This window comes from Bufo gargarizans, chromosome 4, assembly GCF_014858855.1.
Source record: "Bufo gargarizans isolate SCDJY-AF-19 chromosome 4, ASM1485885v1, whole genome shotgun sequence".
Classification (NCBI taxonomy): Eukaryota; Metazoa; Chordata; class Amphibia; order Anura; family Bufonidae; genus Bufo; species Bufo gargarizans.
This window is the reverse complement of record NC_058083.1, coordinates 308,975,184-308,988,949: the sequence shown is the minus strand read 5'-3', so window position 1 is coordinate 308,988,949 and position 13,766 is coordinate 308,975,184. Positions and strand designations below refer to the sequence as shown.

Genomic DNA, 13,766 nt, shown 5'->3' with positions numbered 1-13,766 from the left:
TGTGCAAAGCAGTAATCCAGGCATCCTCAAACTGCGGCCCTCCAGCTGTTGCAAAACTACAACTCCCAGCATGCCCGATGGCATATTGCCTGGACAGGTCCGGGTCCCAGAGGTGGACCCTGCAGCACTCTCTAAAACGGGCCAATGCAGTGCCGGCGCGGAGAGCTCTCCATTGATTTCTATGGGAGCTCCCAAAATAGCTCAGCAAGGACGCTCGGCTATATTCGGAAGTACAATGGAAATGAATGGAGAACACAGTGCGCAAGCGGGCACTTCTATGTGACTGCCGAGGATAGACAGGTCAGCACTCAGCCATTTCCAAAACTCCCACAAAAATGAATGGTGGCCACCCTCTGCTCACTTTGGGAGTCCCAGTCTGGAGACAGGTGAAGGTCCACAGGTAGGACCAGCACCTACCTAACATTGGTAGCATATCCTAGCAATATGCCACCAATGTTTAAGATGAGACAATCCCTACGACTTTCCTGTTGCTATATTGTACATTAAGGGTATGCTCAACTGCGACGGACAGGGGCGTACACTAATACCATAGATTAGTAAATGATGAACTTCCCTTTTTTTTTATTTTTTTACTTTGTGGAGCAATCTTTCAATGAAATAAATCACCCCTATCCCACTTTCCCTGACTGCTATATCAGAAGGGGGAGTTTAGTGCTTAGGACTCAATGGAAGCTGTAAAAATCAATTTGCTTAAGCGTTTGCATAGATTTTAATAAGGTCACAATAATTACTACATCCGATGCGCAAAAAGTGTGGATAGGATTTGTAACTAACACAACAAAATGCAACTTACTGTATATTCAATGGTCCCCAAAGGTTTCTTCATAACCATTTTTTTCTCTTTTTTCTCACTTTTGTTATTTGGGATTTCTCCTGAAAGAAAGTAAAACCACATATTTATAAAATTATACATCTATAGATACAGATGTCACCTAGTTGTGAGCAGCATCCCCGCTGAGACAGATTAGGATTATGCGGGTGCACATCATTATCAATTTTAGCATAAATAAAATGAGTGTGGAGCCTCAGGGTACCGCAGGGGCCCCAACATAAACTGCAGGATAGGTCATCAGTATCTGATTGGTGGGGGTCCAACACCCGGGACCCCCGCCGATCAGCTGAGTGAGAAGGCAGCGGTGGTCACAGTAGCGCCACAGCCTTCTCGCTGCTTTCCCTAAGCCAGTCACGTGCCTAGGAGCGCGATTCCCAGCACAGCCGCTATACAATGTACGGTGCTGTGCTTGGTGAGTAGGGAGAAGAACGCGGCAGTCACAAGACTACCAGTGCCTTCTCAAACAGCTGATCGGGGGGTGTCAGACCCCCACCGATCAGATACTGATGACCTACCCTGAGGATAGGTTGTCAGTATTAAAATCTCGGAAAACATATTTAACTTTGTGTAGGGACACATAGTTATATCCTTTTTATATGCTTTGTGCAAAAAGTGTAGAAAAATTTTCCTGCAATTTTTTTTTTTAAATGCAAAAGGCTGAAGACCCTTATATTATCAAGGTAACCCATCTTTCCCAGGTTCCTGAAAGAAAGTCATCCTGGATATGGCACAGTTGGGTAGCAGGAAGAGGGATTTATCTAGATTGAATAAGTATGCGACAGATCTTTATTAGGCCTCGTTCACATCTTCATTTACGAGATCCGGCTTCCTGATCATGCTGGCTGTTGGCCGGACAAAAAATCGTTGCATAAAACGGTTTCTGTCCAGCCAAAACCCGGCATTTATCCCAGAAATCAGCCAGATCACCAACGGACATGGTTAAAGTCAAATAGGACATAGTGGTGAAATAGAGGATCTGACAAGGCCAAGTCCTGCAAGATCCCACAGGCTGCTCTGTACAGGAACAGCCTGCTGGATCTCCTAAATGGAGATGTGAACGTGGCCTTACAGCGTCACAGAGTTTGTTACCCAGCTTTCCCAAACATCCAGAAAGGTAAATCTCCCTAGTGATTGAGAGCGAGATGGTGGATTAATTTAGGCAGGTTTAGTGTCACCAGTCTTTATGCTCCACATGATTTGTTACCCAGACATCTGGAGACCCTGAATGGAAAATCAACCCAACTACGCATGGAATAGAATTTTGGGAGGAGGTAGACAGAGGTTTTTTTTAAAAAAAAATAGGCGATATAAACATAGACAAGACAGTCTAAAGATGCACCAGACTTATCATTCGTCATCAGCTACTATAATAAACTTACACTGTCTATAGTAGATCTGGGCCAGTGTGTGCACCTATCATTAGTGTTGAGCCAACTTGTGGTTTCAAGTTCGGCGTACAGGGTTCGGGCTATCTAAGAATTCTGTTATTGATTCCACGGACCATATGTGGTGGCAGAATCCATAACGGAATTCTAAGATAGCCCGAACCTTGTACGCCGAACTTGAAACCACAAGTTTGCTTAACACTACATGTCATATATTTTTAGGGTAACATAGCCTGTGGTCACGGAAAAGGTGGCATCACACACAGCTTTTTGTGGCAGTTTTTTAATGTCGTTTTTTTTGGGCCAAAGCCAGAAGTAGATTGGATAGGAATGAGAACTATAAAAGGTAGGACTTAGGCCTCTTGCACAAGAATGTATTTTCATTCTGTTTACGGAACCATTCATTTAAATGGGTCCGCAAAAAAAAAAAAACGGTAGGTACTACATGTGCATTCCGTTTCCATATTTCCGTTCCGCAAAAAAAATACAACATGTCCTATTATTGTCCGCATTACAGACAAGGATAGGACTGTTCTATGAAGGGCCAGGTGTTTCGTTCCGCAAAATAAGGAATGCACACGGATGTCATCTGTATTTTTTGAGGCCGTCAATATACATACAGTGCGCATGAGCCCTAACGAGCAGCAGCACTTGTATGTAGCCTCCATTACCACAATCTGTCCTGTCCATCCTTTCTGTACTTTATATCTCCTTATGAACTCCATTCCTACAGAGATTCAGCTGAAGATCTTATCAGCTATATTCAGGACCATAATCCCTGACAGGTAGAGCAGAGAGAAGGATGAGGCAGATCTTTAGCTCAGTGTTGTGAAGTAACTTGTCCTTTTGTGTGATTAGGACAGGTTTTGTGTGGACTAATAAGATGGTGGCCATTTTGTTTCTCCTAATGACTGATCCCAAGACAAAATTAGCCATTATAACTAATGAAAGGTATTTGGGAATATATTTATAATAAAGTAATATTTAAGGATTTTCAGTAATTTCATTTTATTAATTCCCAGATAAAAGGGGGAGTGTATTTGTGCTCGTAGCAGGACGCGTTGTCCAGTCTCAACACTCTATAAGAAAGGCTCACTATGGACATAGCACATTTCTGCATATAATAAAAAAGTGTCCTGCAGTCCCAGGCTTAAGCCAAATGCACATGGCCGTTGTAACCCGGCCTGGATTCCTGCTGGTTGCTATGACGCCGTGCGCTTCATGCCGCCGCTGCACTACAGTCATACACTCGTATGATCTATACGAATGTATTACTGTAGTGCAGCGGCGGCATGAAGCGCACGGCGTCATAGCAACCAATGACGTTGTGCGCTCCTGCTCTCAGCAGGAATCTAGGCCGGGTTACCACGGACCGCTCATGGACGTGTGCATTCGGCTTTACACAAGAACATATACTAAGAAAATTGGAATTAAAAATTATTCTGGGATATTGCCCTGATTTACCGTATATATTTGAAATATTTTGTTAGAATTACAGTTTGGTCCATAAATATTTGGACATCGACACAAATTTTGCTTTTATTACCTGTTTACTAAAACATATTCAAGTTATAGTTATATAACGAACATGGGCATAAAGTCCAGACTTTTAGCTTTCATCTGCGAAAACAGAGAAAACCCATCCGAGAAATTGCTACACTATTAGGAGTGGCAAAGTCTACAGTTTGGTACATCCTGAGAAAGAAAGCACTGGTGACCTCAACCATGCAAAAAGACCTGGACGACCTGGACGCCCACGGAAGACGGTGGATGATGGCAGAATAATTACCATGGTGAAGAGAAACCAAGTGAACAACACTCTTCAGGATATAGGCATATCAATATGCAAATCTACCATAAAGAGAAGACTGCATGAAAGTAAATACAGAGGGTTCACTGCACAGTGCAAGCCACTCATAGGCCTCAAGAATAAGAAGGCTAGATTGGACTAAAAAAAACATCTTAAAAAACAGCTCACTTCTGGAAGAACATTCTTTGGACAGATGAAACCAAGATCAACCGCTACAAGAATGATGGAAAGAAAAAAGTATGGTGACGGCATGGTACAGCTCATGATCCAAAGCATACCACATCATCTGTAAAACATGGCGGAGGCAGTGTGATGGCTTGGGCATGCATGGCTGGCAGTGGCACTGGGTCCCTAGTGTTTATTGATGATGTGACACAGGACAGAAGCAGCAGATAAATTCTGGGGTTTTCAGAGACGTACTGTGTGCTTAAATCCAGCCGAATGCAGCCAAACTGATTGGTCGGCGTTTCATAATATAGATGGACAATGACCCAAAACATAAAGACAAAGCAACCCAGGAGTTTATTAAAGCAAAGAAGTGGAATATTCTTGAATGGCCAAGTCAGTCCCCTGAAGGTACCACTTGGAACCGAATCTGAGTTCGGGGAAATGTTTTTTTTACAGTACAAATTTATGAAGTTATTACCCGAAGTCAATAACTTCGGCTCATCGGAGCCAATACATTCTAATACAGTACAGAGCTCCTGCTCCGTACAGCATTGGAACGAATTTTTATGCGAATCGACTTTGGATGTCTCATCCGAAGTCGATTTGCTCATCCCTAATAATAATGAATGAAAACTGTAATGTATCTGATACTTTATTGGATCACAATGAACATTTACACGTAATGGGGAAGATTTATCAAATATGGTATAAAGGAATCCGATTGGCTGCTAAAGTGTTCCTTTACACCAGTTTTGATAAATCCCCCCCCACCCCAATGATTATTTCTACGATTTCACACGATTATGATTAAAGTGCAAGTCCGGATTTTCAGAAGTTTTCCACCACAGGATGAGGTATTTCCATCTTAAAGGGCTAGTCCGGTTATAACAAGTTATCGCCTATCCGCGGGATAGAGGATAACTATCAGATCGGAGGGGGATCTTACTGCTGGGACCCCCACCAATCTTCTGAGATCCTGGTCAGAATCGCACACCCAGGCTCCATTCATTTCTATGGAAGCGCCGGAGTGCAGAGGGAATAGCGGGAATAACTTGTTATTAGCGGAATACCCCCTTTAAGCCATATACTACCTCTCTGAATTCTAGGGCGTCAGAAAGCGACATTCACAATGTGACCTTGGTGTCGCACCACTACTACCTTGTACAGAATTCCTGAAGATCACTCCGGTAATAATCGCCCCCCATTTATAAGAAATGGCAGAAAGTTATTAAAACTGGCTTAGCTGCCCATAGCAACCAATCGGATTCTGCCTTTCATTATTCAGAGTTCCTTTGGAAAATGAAAGGTGGAATCTGATTGGTTGCTATGGGCAGCTAAGCCAGTTTTGATAACTCTCCCCCAATACATGCAGCCGATGAACAAGATGCACTACAACTCCCAGCACACCTACCAAGAGCCCAGTAGGGGAGCTGGCTACAGTCAATAGACCAGCAGTAGGACTTATTGGATAAGGGGGCATAGAGGGGGTCCTCGGGGGTCCACTTGTGTCGGGTGGAGAGCAGGACATGGATGTCTGTGGCTGCAGGGAGCTCACTTGCCTCGGATGCTTGCTGCTCCTCACATGCAGTGGCCAGCTCACAGGGCAGCTCTCCTCCCTGGCACAGGGTACAATAGTCCGTGTCATGCATGCACTCCACGGCGAACATGGTGGCCCCCTGTGTGCAGCCAGGTGTGCTCCTTCCTCCATGGAGAGCGCTCAGCTCTGGACGATGGGATTATTCCTCAGACTAGCTGGATCCAGACACAGCAGGGGAGGTGTTAGCCTCGGGTCCTGCCGGTCTGTCTCCCAACCCCCACACGCCAGCTGAAGGGGCTCACACGTCTGCAGGGACCGAGCTCACCGCCTTCGTAATGACATTTTTTTTGTATAGCATAAAACTTTATTGGATAGACACAAAAACCCTACTTATCGGTCACTAGTATATCCAATCAATCACTATACTGTTACAGTATATGTATGGGTGGACACGCCGGTGTGTAATAAAACGTGGGAAGCGCACCAATCACGCTGCTTCTTTTATCTTGTAACCCTTCAGGGAAAAATGAGAGGCGGAATATGGTTGGTTGATCTGGGCATTCCCTGTCATACCTCAGGTGTTCTTTGGAATTCATGAATTAATCATGTTAACTTTTTTTTTTTTTACAAAAACGTGCTTAACCCTTTAATGACGTGGGTCACTTTAACTCTTTGTTGCAAAAACAGGGGGAGATTTAGCAAAACTGATGTAAAGGAAAACGGGCTTAGTTGCCCATAGCAACCAATCAGAGTCCAGCTTTTATTTTTTTAGAGCTCCTTTGGAAACTGAAATGTGGAATCTGATTGGTTGCTATGGGCAACTAATCCAGTTTTCCTCTACACCAGTTTTGATAAATGTCCTCCATTATTTTTGTTATGATCTCCAGATGTATGGTACTTATACGATTTTACAATATCTGTCTGTCTCATATCTATCTGTCTCTTTATATTATTATATTTATATATTATCTATCCGTCTAGTATGGCTGACGATCAAAACAACACAGGTATAATTTATGTAGTCCTAAAAGAGTTAAAATTGGAAATAAATGTTAATAAGAACATGTATTATTATTTATTTATTTTTTGTCATTGTTGGATTTTTATTCTCATGTTTTACGCCAAGACCATGAACAATATTTAGTTATTTTTGAAATATAGTTTCATGCCAGGGTTCCATAGCAATACATGTCGTTGGCATTGGGGCTGCTGTCACACACAGGTTTTTGCATTTTTAAGTGGTGTTCTTTTGCAGTAATCTCAGCTTCAGATTTTAACAGGGATAAGCAACCTTCGGCACTCCAGCTGCTGTGAAACTACGACCCCCCGCATGCAAACATGCTGGGCTATTCTTCTAACTCCCACAAAAGTGAATTAAGCATTCTGGGAGTTGTAGTTTCTGAACAGTTGGAGTGCCGGAGGTTGCTGATGCCCGGTCTAGAGGAAATATGAAATGCAGGGCACACAAGCGTTTTCTTACTACTGGTCCTAGACCACCAGGGTGGCAGGGTGATGGCAAATTATTTGGTGCATATGGCAATATTCATTTGTCACTGATTTGGCTTGACTAATTTACTAGAAGGACTCAAGTCCTTAAAGGGGTTGTGCAAGAATGGGGGGGTTGCAAATTGATAGGACTTTCTATGGATAGGGGATAACGTCTCACAACTGGAATACCCCTTTTAAATTCACTGCTCACTTGCTTTGAAGGCTTAGAGGGAACATTGCCACAGATCCTTGCATTTTTGCTTTTTGGGGAGAATAGGTTGGAATTTTAGACAAATTAGTTTAAATGGGTTGTGCTTGGTATAAAATTATTTAGGAAAGCCTCAGTGTGTGTTTAAAAAAATGTCGTAACTAACCAAACACCTTCCTGGCCCATTCCAATGCTGACCCGTGTCTATACAACACAGGAAACAAACGCTCGGTCATTGGCTGCGCTTGGTCACCATTGTGGCCAGTGACAGGCTGACTCCTCACTTCCAGAGTTTCGAGAGGCACTCTAACGCTGGGTTCAGACCTGAGCGTTCGCGATTGTACGGGCGTTTGCAATCGCGCATACAGAGACAAGCGAACGCCCATTGTCGCGCGTTCCCGCTGAAGTCTATGTACGGGATCGCGCGACAAGACCCCCCAAAGAAGCTCATGTACTTCTTGGGGCGTCAGGCGTTTTACAGCGCGATCGTACGTGCTGTAAAACGCTCAGGTGAGAACCATTCCCATAGGGAATCATTGGTTCTTGCCTGTTGAGCGTTTTAGAGCGCGCAAAGACCCGGGCCGGGCGGGCACCCTGTATTAACGGACGTCCCCTTGGGCACCTTAGGTAGGTGATTGACAGGTTTAGAAAAAAAATGTTTTGGGGGGTAAATAGAGCCACAAGCAGGTTTAATAATGCCAGCTTAGGATTCATGTTATTAGTACAGACATGGGCATATGTTTAGGTTATAGGGGTAAAATCTCATGACAGAATCCCTTTAAACAGACAAGCCAGTTTGCAAGTTGTGGTTAAAGGGGAACGAAAGCCAGAATCGAAATACAAAAAATAACTACTAACAAAACCTAACATAAACTCCTTATGTGTCTTTGTTATTTGCTCTTTCTTTTGTTGGACATCACAATTGTAGACCATGAAAAATAACTAGAAAACAGAACATTGTTCTCTCAGGCTGCCGCTATGTCATCTCCCTTCCCTCTCCCCCTCTCATGCTAGTGCATTTAAAGGGAACCTGTCACCCAAAAATCGCCTATTAAGCTGTTTACAGTACCTTATAGTGCTGTATAGTCGTTTCCTGATGCACTTTTTGTTAGTTTTGCAGCATGTATGCTCAGTCAGAAATCGATGTTATATTCAGCTGCTGCCCCGTGCTTCAAGTCAGGCTTGAAGTCACGGGGGCAGCGGCCTCGGCGTCTTACATGGCCCTCTCCCCGCCCCCTGCCTCTGTGACTGACAGCCGAAATCCGATTCCGGGACCGCGCTCAACGGCCGCATGCGCAGTAAAGGGCGGCAGGAGCGCGGTCCCGGCTGCCGCGCGTACTACGCGCCGTCTTACTTTCGCCGCACTGCGCATGCGCCCGACATCCTGTATCAAACGCGCCCGCAGTTATTTAGAAGGACCTGTAGTACATGGGAATTGTAATAGACTGCAGAATTCTACATCTAGATCTCCCTTCCCACCCCTACATAGTTCCAGAGCTAAGTAGATTTGCCTTTCAGGTTCCTGGGAAAGCTGAGTTACTACTATAAGGTTCTGTAATGGAGTCTGCAGAATACTAAATCTACCAAGAAAAATCCCCCTACTCACTCCTAAAAGGTGCCACAGCTAGGAGGATTTGCCTTTTTGTCATGTTCAGACTGTTATTATGGGGCATTAGTGGACATTATAGGGAGAGGGGTATAAGAGGCAAGAACTACAACTCCCAGCATATTCAGACTGTTATTATGGGGCATCAGTGGACATTATAGGGAGAGGGGTATAAGAAGAGAAAACTAAAACTGCCAGCATGTTTGGACTATTATTATCGGGCATCTGTGGACATTATAGGAAAAGGGGTATAAAGGGGTATCAGTTGACACTGTTGGGAGAGGGGTATAAGAGGACGGAACTACAACCAGTGTGTCCAAACTGTTATTATGTGGGCATTAGTGGCCATTAAATAGAGAGGGATTTAAGAGTAGAGAACTACAACTCTTAACAGAATCACACTATTATATTATGTCAGCAGTGGACAACATAGGGAGAGGGGTGTTCAATAAGCTATCTACCCCAGCATGTTCTGTCAGTGTTAAGCCTCATTCACACATCCGTGTCCGTTCTCAAATCCATGAGAAGGTGGTCAGAGATGCATCCGTGAAGCTTTCCGTGAAGGATCCGTGTTGGGTCTGTGTGTTCGTTTTTTGCTGTCCGTGTGACATCATTGTTTCACTGACACTGCAAAGATGAAAAATAATTTTCGAAGCATCTCTTCCTAATGATTCATGAAACAGGGATGGCATCCGTGTTTTCACGGACCTGGTCGTGATGGATCCGTAAACGGACAAAATAGACCATGCATCTGTGCTAAAACACTGATGTGTGAATACACACATTAAAATGAATGAGGACGTGTGCTGTCCATGGAGAACACGTACAGTACACTTCTGTGTTCCACGGACGTGTGAATGAGGCTTTAGAGAGTTGAGCTTGTCTGTGTAGGTTGAGACATGTCTGGACATGCAACACACATTAGCAGTTCAGTCTGATGAACGCCCTGGAGGTGACAGCATGGCAACTGCAGTACAGGGCTACATAGAGAGATTTGGAACGTACCGTATTTTTCGTCCCATAAGACGCACTTTTTCTTCCCCCAAAATGGGGGAGAAATGCCCCTGCGTCTTATGGGGCGAATGCTGCCACTTTTACATCGCAAGCTGCGATGTATGCGCAGAGTGGGGACTCGGGGAGGGACTGGGAGGAGCTGGGGGCCGGCAATAGCGGCGGGGCGGTGCAGTCAGTGTAGTATAGCACCGCCCCGCCGCTCCGGTATACTAATATACGATCTCATATTGAAGTAATAGTTATTAAACATGCCCCCCAACTGCTATTACTACCTTACCTCCTAATCGCTGCTGTAGAATTCAGGCCAGGCGGGCGGGCGGAAGCGTAACTCGTGTCACGTGCCTGCGCCGCCTACTTTATGAATGAAGTAGGCGGCGCAGGCAAGTGACGTCAGTGAGACGCGCCGGCCGGCCGTCCCGCCTGCCTGATTTCTACAGCCGCGATTAGGATGAAAGGTAGTAATAGGATTTGGGGCGCATGTTTAATAACTATTAATTCAATATGACAACTTATATTATGTGCGGCGGCGGCCGGCGGGCGGGAGGGGGTTGCGGTTCGGATTGCGATCTGTGGATGGCACTGTTACAGGGGGGGGGGGGGGGGGGGATCTGTGAATGGCACTGTTATGGGCTGGGGGGGTCTGTGCATGGCACTGTTATGGGCTGGGGGGTCTGTGGATGGCACATATATAACAGTGCCACCCACAGACCCCCCCCAGCCCATAACAGTGCCATCCACAGATCCCCCCTGTAACAGTGTCAGCCACAGACCCCCCCCCCCCCCCTGTAACAGTGCAAGCCTCAGATCCCCCCAATAACAGTGTCAGTTATCCACAGATCCCCCCATAACAGTGTCCGTCATCCACAGATCCCCCCCATAACAGTGTCCGTCATCCACAGATCCCCCCCATAACAGTGTCCGTCATCCACAGATCCCCCCATAACAGTGTCCGTCATCCACAGATCCCCCCCATAACAGTGTCCGTCATCCACAGATCCCCCCATAACAGTGTCCGTCATCCACAGATCCCCCCATAACAGTGTCCGTCATCCACAGATCCCCCCATAACAGTGTCCGTCATCCACAGATCCCCCCATAACAGTGTCCGTCATCCACAGATCCCCCCATAACAGTGTCCGTCATCCACAGATCCCCCCATAACAGTGTCCGTCATCCACAGATCCCCCCTATAACAGTGTCCGTCATCCACAGATCCCCCCTATAACAGTGTCCGTCATCCACAGATCCCCCCATAACAGTGTCCGTCATCCACAGATCCCCCCCATAACAGTGTCCGTCATCCACAGATCCCCCCCATTACAGTGTCAGTCATCCACAGATCCCCAGTAATAGTGCCATCCTGTCATGGTCTTACCTTCTTGCTGTTCTCCTTCGTTTGACATGTGCTGGCGGCCATCTTGGTTTCTGGGTTTCTTGTAGCCTCCCACCCTGTGGCTTCTCCTTCCCACTGGGAGGAGCTGGATGCCTAGCTCATATATATAGGAGGTCTGTGGCTTCAGTTCCTTGCTTGGTCTTCCTGTGTTCACATGCTTCTAAGACTGCTGCTGCTTCTGGTTCCTGATCCTGGCTTCGTCTGACTACCCTGCTGGTTCCTGATCCAGGCTTCGTCTGACTACCCTTCCGGTTCCTGACCTCTGGCTTCGCAAGACCCTGCTTCGGTTTAGCCATCCGTTTGGACTTTTGCCTTACAGCTTGATTTTCAATAAAGCCTTCTTATTTCCACTTACCTCTTGTTGTACGTCTGGTTCATGGTTCCTTGACATTAGGACCAAGCCATGAATTCTGACGGTACAGGGCCATCGCTGGTTGCCAGACTTGATCAGCAGGATCACCTGTTGGGTCGGTTCGCTGTGGCGTTGCAAACCCTGCTTGAACGCACGGCTCATTTAGCTTCCGTTGCTGATGGGTCGGTTGTCGCTCCTGGGCCCGCTCCTACTGCCGCTCCGGTTGTTGCGCCAGAGTCTACCCCGACACCTGTTGCTGCGCCTGCGGTGTTTCGGGGTATGACCGGTTCTGCCCCCCTTCCACTGCGCTTTGGGGGAGAGCCAACTCAGTGCCGAGGTTTCCTTAACCAGGTGGGCATTTATTTCGAGTTGCTGCCACATGCCTTTCCTACTGAGAGATCAAAGGTGGGCTTCTTGATCTCGCTGCTCTCGGACAAGGCCTTGGCCTGGGCCAGCCCTTTATGGGAGAACAACAATCCGGTGGTTGCCGAGTTTTCCGGTTTTGTTGCTTCTCTTCGGAGGGTATTCGATGTGCCGGCTCGTGCTGCCTCTGCTGCGAAGCTCCTTATGTCCATCAGACAGGGTTCACGATCCGTAGCTGAATACGCCATTGAGTTTCGTACCCTGGCAGCAGAGGTGGGCTGGAATAATGAGGCTCTGGTCGCTGCTTTCTCTCATGGTCTCTCGGATGCCTTGAAGGATGAGGTTGCAGCTAAGGACCTACCAGTGGAGCTCGAGTCTCTTATTTCTTTCCTGATTTTGATTGAAACCAGACTCAGGGAGAGACCTTCCTTTAAGGAGAGCCTGCGGAGGTCTTCTAACAGATTGGCGCCTACGTTTGCTGTCCCACCCGTGCCTCCCTCTCCTCCCACGCCTCCTGGGGATGACTTGTCTGGGGGTGAATTCATGCAGCTGGGGTTTGCTCGCCTGTCCGAGGGGGAGAGGGTACTCCGGAGACGCGAGGGCCGATGCATGTACTGTGGTCTCGGTGGGCATTTTCGGTTGGCATGCCCGAACCGTCCGGGAAAAGCTCGCACCTGAGATCCTGTCGGGGGCAGATCTTGGGTGGAGTCTCCTCGTCCCCGGTTTCCCGTGTTGACAAACCACTGATTACTGTTGTCCTCTCCTGGGTCGGGGGCTCGGTGACGACCCAGGCGTTGGTGGACTCTGGTGCTGGTGGTTTGTTCATTGATAGTGTGTTCGCTGCCGCCAATTCCATTCCTCTGCAGCCTCGAGGTTCCCCACTGGCTCTTGAGGCGATAGACGGCAGACCCCTTCTGCCGCCACACGTGACTCATGAGACCCTTCCAGTGGGGATGGCCATTGGTGCCGTTCACAGAGAGTCGGTCTGTCTCCAGGTTATTTCGTCTCCACACTACTCGGTGGTCTTGGGGTACCCCTGGCTCCAGAAGCATAATCCGACTTTCGATTGGAGATCGGCCGAGATCCTCTCGTGGTCACCGCAGTGTGGGGCTAGTTGCATCCATGGGCCTGTCAAGTTGCTGTGTACTTCCTCGGACTCTCTGTTGCCTCCTGAATACGAGGAGTACCGGGATGTATTCGATAAGGTGCGTGCGGTTGCCCTACCTCCGCACCGCCCATACGATTGTGCCATAGAGTTACAATCTGGTGCCGTTCCTCCTCGTGGCAAAGTCTATCCACTGTCGGTAGCGGAGAATGAGGCCATGGAGGAGTACGTGAGGGAGGCGCTTTCACGCGGACACGTTCGCAAATCCTCGTCCCCGGCAGGGGCTGGATTTTTCTTTGTGAAAAAGAAGGGCGGTGAGTTGAGGCCTTGCATCGATTACAGGGGTCTCAATCGCATCACGATCAAGAACGCTTACCCGATACCCTTGATTTCCGAGCTGTTCGATCGCCTCAAAGGGGCCACGGTCTTTACCAAACTCGACCTGCGGGCGGCATATAACCTGGTAAGGATCAAGGCGGGCGAT

At 47.2% G+C, this 13,766-nt stretch overlaps 1 protein-coding gene across 3 annotated transcripts in view; it reads right to left on the bottom strand.

The window, feature by feature from the left end:
• Positions 1 to 13,766, bottom strand: part of NCOA7 (nuclear receptor coactivator 7) — a 208,769-nt gene that overhangs the window by 86,257 nt on the left and 108,746 nt on the right. For 2 of the 3 annotated variants that reach the window (XM_044289485.1, XM_044289486.1), the window contains exon 4: positions 815 to 894. In XM_044289485.1, the coding sequence (XP_044145420.1) occupies positions 815 to 894 (80 nt within the window). Of the gene's footprint in view, positions 1 to 814; positions 895 to 5,627; positions 5,976 to 13,766 lie in introns of those variants that run through there. The other variant, XM_044289484.1, reaches the window with a different exon arrangement.